This window comes from Notolepis coatsorum, assembly GCF_963971535.1.
Source record: "Notolepis coatsorum genome assembly, chromosome: 6".
NCBI lineage: Eukaryota > Metazoa > Chordata > Actinopteri > Aulopiformes > Paralepididae > Notolepis > Notolepis coatsorum.
In genome coordinates this window covers 110,706,370-110,714,284 of record NC_140170.1, presented here as the reverse complement: position 1 = coordinate 110,714,284, position 7,915 = coordinate 110,706,370, and the positions used below count along the sequence as shown (strand labels likewise).

At 44.0% G+C, this 7,915-nt stretch overlaps 1 protein-coding gene across 1 annotated transcript; it reads right to left on the bottom strand.

Moving 5' to 3' along the window:
* Positions 1-1,653: 1,653 nt before the first annotated feature.
* Positions 1,654-7,678, bottom strand: LOC311230149 (tubulin beta-6 chain-like). Its single transcript, XM_084316328.1, has 4 exons — positions 7,561-7,678; positions 6,547-6,655; positions 6,223-6,333; positions 1,654-5,443 (listed from the first exon to the last, which is right to left on the bottom strand). Exons 1-4 carry the CDS (start codon positions 7,615-7,617, stop codon positions 4,260-4,262), a joined length of 1,461 nt encoding a protein of 486 aa, XP_084172454.1. The 5' UTR covers positions 7,618-7,678; the 3' UTR covers positions 1,654-4,259.
* Positions 7,679-7,915: the final 237 nt, after the last annotated feature.

Sequence of the window (7,915 nt, the reverse complement as noted above, 5' to 3'; positions counted from 1 at the left end):
ATATGGCTCTGGCTAACGTTAACGTTACCCAGCTAACGTTAGCATTATGTCTACTGTCGTGAACCATTTTAAATCTGGGCATGTAGAAGAGTTTCGGGAACGTATAAAATGTGCAGGTCCTCTTCTCAGACCTGTGGGGCAAAGCACTGCACACATCATGCCGGTTAGCAAGCTACACGTCACGGCATGTTGATAGCACAATAGTAGCCCCTTTCATGACTGATGCACTCGGTCACGAAACGGGCTACCACGATAGCTAACTAACGTTAACGTTACAAGCTCAAACACCTTATAACTACTACTACTGTCGTGTCCATAAGTTCCTTGGCAGAATACTTTGTTTGTGAGGACAAATGTGTTAAAGTTAGAGGTTATATATGATTGCAAGTAACTGAGTAATTAACTGTGTAACTGTCTAACTGTATATAACTGATTCCACAAGAGGGCGCTATAGGCGGAGCCGTTAATGCTGTCGCCAGGTAGAGAGTATTTAAGGAGCTGTCGACTCCCCCTCTGTCTCTTCCACCTTCGCTCTCATAGGAGAAGGATGTATCATGTACTGCTGTGGAGCAATGTGAAATAAACCACGCCGTTTATGGCTAAAGATAGAAACCATGCCTCATGAACATATTATTGTTGCCCCATAGCAGACTCTGTCAACAAAAGGTATACAAAGAGGAGAGAACCATTTTAAATCTGGGCATGTTAGGAGTTTCGGGAATGCTGGCTAGAAAACTAGCTAACTTAGCTACTAACGTTATATACACAATATGAAAAACGACACAATGATTTACATTAGTATTTAAAAATATGGTAACGTGGTTGTGGCTTTTACAAATAGTGGTTAGCTTTAGAGATAAATGGCTATGATCACGGAGCAATAGTGTTAGGTGAAACAGATACTAGATCCTCGGCTAGTAGTAGCAAGGCTCTTTGCTTCCTGCCACTACCTGCCTGTGATTCTCAGGCCCCCTGCTGCCCTGTACCTTGTGTGACGTCATCATTAAGATGACACGCGCACGCTATGAACCATGGATTAAAATATGCACGTGTGTGGTGGTTGTGGTTGGGCGGACAAAATGTTTGATAAAAACGCTAAAACTGGGTCAATTTCGATAATTATTTCCCCCCTCTTCATGAAAGTCACTGTTGGCCTAGTCACATTGTTTATTGAACAAAAATACAACCTGCAAGTGGGCCTTTAACTTTAATCATGACATGTGTCTCCCTGCTAGTGGGAATGAGAGAATGCTTTACCTTCCCCAACACCCCTTTAGTAATGTGGGACATTTGACATTGACCTACACAGGCCATGTCACCATAACCTACATTTACGTGTATGCTAGATTACATAAACATAATAAAGTACAGTATCTCTTTAGGAAGCCTGGTTTATGAGTCTAGCCAACTTTATGGCTGTGCCAAAGGGGCAAACCTCCATCACGTCAAATGTGCTTATCAAGCGGTACACAGGGTTACGTGTAATCTCTCTGTCCCAGGCTTAGAAAATGGGAGGGAGCTATGTGGCAACTTTATACAGACTAACCCTATCGTTGTGCCCGTCAGAGCAGTGCCCGTCATTGCAGTGGTATGAATAAATAAGGATGAATACTCAAACTTACCTATATTTGGTAATAATTACAGCTCTTTGTCCAGAGGTTTTACGTATTTTAATCACTGTCATAAGATACACAAATATTCATTGTCTGAAGCATTCACAGCATCCCGCTCAACTGAAATGTAGAACAAATATCATCATACAAGTTCATCACTATTATAGAGACACAACATAATTAGTAAACTAAATAAAACACACAATGTAATTTTTACGTTTTATATACAAATACGTATGTTTGTTTTGTTGTTGTTGTTTTTTCACCAGACACTTATCACGTTGTATTAAAAAGTTCACTTCAAGTACTACACTTCAGCAGCTAATAGTGCTTGTTAGTTTCAGTGTGGAAGTACAACATGAATACACAATGCATACACATGGAGACTGAAGGACAAACGGAAAAATATAAATTCAAAGACATCCCTTTAACTCTTTCAGCGCCAGAGGCCTAGCCCATCTTAGTTCCTACTGCGCCACCACTCTAAGAGATAGGGCTGCATGGCGGTGTTTGCAGGGCTATATCTATATTCTATATTATAGCTGGATACAATACTATGGCTCATTTGACATAAACTATCCATCGTTCAATATGTGAAAAATAATATTTTTTTTCATGTATACGTTCGTGTGTTATACCGGGGTGAATATAAATATAGTTTCAGAGTGATCCTGGCTAATTCCATAAAACGCCGCTATGGAGGAATACGTGAATTTTACTAAAAGCGTTGGCGTTGCTCGCCTGGACACGCCACTATTTCCAAATCAAATGTATATAATAGGCATTATGTTTCATCATGAATGCATGAAAAAGGGGGGTAGGGGGGGTCGTTTTTTGATGCTTTGATCGTCACCAATGGCATACGTTCTGGAGTACGTTACACATGCACTGATTGATCGCAACGATCAATGTGAAATCATGGTTGGATCAAAGCAGGGTTGATGTCATATAGTCCTTACCTTCACTAGGAGGTACCCCAAAAAGAATATTCCAATTGTCTGATCGTGATTTCCAGTATTGGTGTCCATCGTGTCGCCAACATAATCCACCACAACACATGTATCGGGGGCATTGGACGTGTTTCAATGCTATCGAGTGAACCGCTAGACTCGCCTGACCAAGAAAACTGCGCCCGGAGTGAATGAAACGTAACACCGGGTGTGAAGAAAAGGTTTAGAAGGGTGGGCGATACTGCCACCTATCAGGATGCGGCCGGTATTGTACACTAGCAATCTCAGAGTGGTTCCCTATGGTAACCCAGAGGTCCGTGTGAGAGAAATGAATAAAAATATTGAATAAAAGAAATAACGATGAAAACCCGACTATACTCGGGTTTTTGGGGGTCCTGGCGCTCAACGCATGGCGAGATAACCCGACTATCCTCGGGTCTGGCGCTGATTGAGTGTAATTTGCACCACTGTTGACTATCGAAAATAAAAAACATATAGCCTACAGATCATTATTAGGATAAATACAATAAAATACATACTATTTTACATCACAATGTCACTATCCACCCACAGGTAATTGATAAAAACTACAATACAGAAGTACTTGAGGCCAGCAATCACAAATTCTTCCTTCACATCCATTGAGCTTAACATGCAGGGGACCAGTGGTTCTCAACAGGGGTGCTGAGGCCTACAAGAGGGGTGCTGAGGCCTACAAGAGGGGAGCTGAGGCCTACAACCAGGGAGCTGCGGCCTACAAGAGGGGTGCTGAGGCCTACAACCAGGGAGCTGAAGCCTACAACCAGGGAGCTGAGGCATAAAACCAGGGAGCTGAGGCCTACAAGAGGGGAGCTGAGGCCTACAACCAGGGAGCTGAGGCCTACAACCAGGGAGCTGAGGCCTACAACCAGGGAGCTGAGGCCTACAAGAGGGGTGCTGAGGCCTACAACCAGGGAGCTGAGGCCTACAACCAGGGAGCTGAGGCCTACAACCAGGGAGCTGACGCCTAAAACCAGGGTGCTGAGGCCTACAAGAGGGGAGCTGAGGCCTACAACCAGGGAGCTGAGGCCTACAAGAGGGGTGCTGAGGCCTACAACCAGGGAGCTGAGGCCTACAACCAGGGTACTGAGGCCTACAACCAGGGAGCTGACGCCTAAAACCAGGGTGCTGAGGCCTACAAGAGGGGAGCTGAGGCCTACAACCAGGGAGCTGAGGCCTACAACCAGAGCTGAGGCCTACAAGAGGACCTCAGGGAGCTGTCAGAGAATTTAGATGATAGGAAATTATTGAAAACATTAATAGCAAAATGCTTCAATTACAAATCATCATGGCAAGTAATTTGACAAAAAAATAATGGCACTTAATATTCTATAAATATAATAATAGCCTTTTTGGCTACTCATATGTTTGCTTTGAATGAGAAAAAGGACATTAAGAGGGTTTTGAGAGGGAATTGTTGCTTTGTAAATATTTGAGGACTAATACAACAGCAACATTTATACTTGAGGTATATTCTTTATGCTTTTATGAGGTCAAATGGAATAAGTGGGACTAATTGCATTGGAGTGTGTGGATTGTGAGTCACAATGATGACAGGCAAACAGGTTATCATGTCTCCTGTGGAGGGCTCTGGAATGATCCCTTGGGCACAGGGGGGAGAACCACTGCCCTACACCACACTGTATACCAATCTTTCCTACTCAACTATAGCTTCATCAGGTGTTTCAGTCACCATCTCGACCACTGTCTCGACCACTGTCTCGACCACCGTCTCGACCACAGTTTCTGTTCGAGACTGAAATTCTGTCGTTTTTCCTGGTGAGGGTCCCTCCTCTTCAGCGTCATCTTCGGGCTCCCACTCCACGTCAGCAGTGGCCTCCTGGTACTGCTGGTACTCTGACACCAGATCGTTGAGGTTATTCTCTGCCTCCGTGAACTCCATCTCATCCATGCCTTCCCCTGTGTACCAGTGGAGGAAGGCCTTACGCCTGAACATGAGTGAGAACTGCTCGCCAACACGGCGGAATATCTCCTGTATGGCTGTGTTATTGCCAATGAAGGTGGCGGACATCTTTAGGCCCTGAGGTGGGACGTCGCAGACGGCGACCTTGACATTGTGCGGAATCCAATCCACAAAGTAGTTGCTGTTTTTCTGCTGGATCCCCAACATCTGCTCGTCCACCTCTTTGGTGGACATCCTGCCGCGGAACATCCCAGCCACTGTGAGATATCGCCCTCTTCTGGGGTCGCAGGCCGTCATCATGTTGCGGGCGTCGAACATCTGCTGGGTGAGCTCTGGAACGGTGAGGGATCTGTATTGCATGCTGCCACGGGATGTCAGAGGAGCAAAGCCCGATATGAAGAAATGCAGGCGGGGGAAGGGCACCATGTTGACAGCCAGCTTCCTCAGGTCGGCGTTGAGCTGCCCGGGGAACCTCAGGGAGGTGGTGACCCCACTCATGGTCAGGGACACCAAGTGGTTGAGGTCCCCGTAGGTCGGCGTGGTGAGTTTCAACGTGCGGAAGCAGATGTCATACAGGGCCTCGTTGTCAATGCAGTATGTCTCGTCCGTGTTCTCCAGGAGCTGGTGGATGGACAGGGTGGCGTTGTAGGGCTCCACCACGGTGTCGGAGACTTTGGGTGAGGGCATGATGCTGAAGCTGTTCATGATGCGGTCGGGGTACTCCTCTCGGATCTTGTTGATGATGAGAGTTCCCATGCCAGAGCCGGTGCCACCTCCCAGGGAGTGGACGAACTGGAAGCCCTGCAGGCAGTCACAGCTCTCGCTCTCGTTCCTCACCCTGTCAATCACCTGCTCCACCAGCTCTGCCCCTTCGGTGTAATGGCCTTTTGCCCAGTTGTTCCCGGCTCCTGAATTTCCTGTATCAGAGCAGAATGAGGGGAAAGGAGACGGTCAGGGGTTCCCGAGCCTTCATCTCAAAACACAATTGAGAAATGTATTCTCTTGCTCTAGATCCAGACTAATGAAAGCAGCTCATTCACTACTCTCACAAAAAAGGCCTATGACCATTTTTGCTCCCGAATAATAGTTTAAGAAAACTGTTTGTAGGTTATTCTTGTTATCTCAATTCATTGAGCAGGGAAAAAACATCTACATAATGAATTGTAAAGTCCACTGGTCATGTCAAGAGTTTTAATTGTCACGGCATACAAGTATACAATGAAATGCGGGTGGTCTTGCCCGCAACGATGTGCAATACAGTGGTACAACATATAATAGAATCCAATAAAAAAACAACATTGTGCAATAAACAGGTAACAGGTAACATGGTGTGACATCTCGGTATCTGTACATAGTTATTTACAGAGCATATAGGACATGCTAGGTAGCTTTGGTAGTGCAATACACTGTTCCTGTTATTCTAATTTAAAGTGGCCTTTCCTTTTGGCCATAAGTGTGCGGCATGAGTGTGTGCCCGCTCATGTTAAAGTGTTAAGTGGCTGCTAGTGTGTGAGCGTGCAGAGACTCCCAAACTGGGCCATCAGAGTAGGCCAATGGCACACTTCAGCACAAGCCTCCCCATCTCACATTATTTCTTAGATATACAATCCCAAGATGCATTTTTTTCTGTCGGAATCCGATGACTGCTTAAAATCATTAATTGAGTAAATTGATAAAAAAAAATTATTTGTGTCACCATGAATAAAGTTGTCGGGCCTGAACAGCTCTCCAATGCGGCTCCCCCTCACACTGTCCATGGTTCCAGGTTCCAGGTCAACAAGAAGAGCCCTGGGCACATATTTACCACCTGGAAACAGAATTCAGAAAGCAAGCATATTTAATCCAACACTGGTAACTAAACTGTGTGTCTTGTGGACTATCCCAATCTGCCACTTGGGGGAGCATGCTCTTCTCACAGTAAAAATAAAACAACAAAACACAATTGATAACTGCTTATCAAATCAAAACTACAGTACAAACCTTTATTATGAGGTAAATGTTAGTGTGACCTTTCTCTTACCATGTGCCTCATTGAAGTAGACATTGAGCCTCTCCAGTTGGACGGGGTTGTCTCCTTCGTAGATTCCTTTTGCATTGACCCCATGTTCTCCAGTGATCACCTCCCAAAACTGTGAAGACAAGGACACAAGGGGCACCATTTTATCTTGATAATGATGAACAGAAAGCAGTAAGCAGATGTTCAAACATGCACACCAGATAAGTTATTGATATACATTTCTCATGCAATAACAACAATAGCGTAAGCTATGCTTAGATCCTTAATCAGCTTGTACTTGTAGCTGTCAAACGTATGGCTACATTGTGCAGTGGACTATGTAGATGTGAAACAATGGGATACCTTTGATCCCCACAAGAAAATGGGCAAAATTTGGTTTTAAGGACCCTGCTGTATGCAATGCGTCCCTGCAATGATAGCATACTTATACACACGTAAGCATCAACCACAGTATGACAGGAACCTCTCTCCACCAGACCTCCCGTCACCTCCCATATCAGATGGTATGAATGTTATTGAAACTGCATTCACTGATGGATGTCCCACCCATGACAGTCTCGCTTTGCCCCTTATCTTGTACCCCACTGTCCCACAGGAAACACCCTCTGCCACTCACAACTGCCACTGGCATTATGCCAAGTCACCAAACAATTCAAAATATTTAGGCCTAGTATTAGAAAATAATAATACAAAAGGTTATACTTGATTGTTTAAAAAGGTATTTGAGTACATTTAGCTATATTGTTTTATTATTACAGTAGTATTATTCATAGCTAGTATGGTGATCAAAACAGAGTAAAGAAACAATGAACAAAAACACATTTGTTTTACTCTATAGATATATACTGGTAGTATATCATCAATGTCCTTCTCATAGATACATAACTGTTTATATTAGGGACTATACATATGTTGATAGAGCAAGGTCTCTAACACCTATTAAATAAAAAGCAAGGCAAAGTAAAGCCACATTTTCTACAGTTGTGAACAATTGAATAATTGATTGATGTATATTACCTTTGAGCCTATCTGGTTTCCACACTGTCCAATCTGTAGATGTACAATTTCACGCATGATGAAAAAGCTAAAGTACACTACACAGGCTAGGCCAGAGTCTCTGATATGCCACAGTTCCCTAACCAGTCCCCTAGTCTTTTATACCACACATGATGTCACTAATGATGTCAGGGTGTCACCCAAATCACCCGGACATTAGTGGCCCTTGGATACATTCCTCAAACTCTGCCTTTTAGCACGGAGAGAATAATGATTCTAGATGAATTAGGAATATAATTAATTTTAAAGGATTAGACACTTCAATAGGAATTATACACAACATAGGCATATACATATTAACTTGTATTTTCCTATT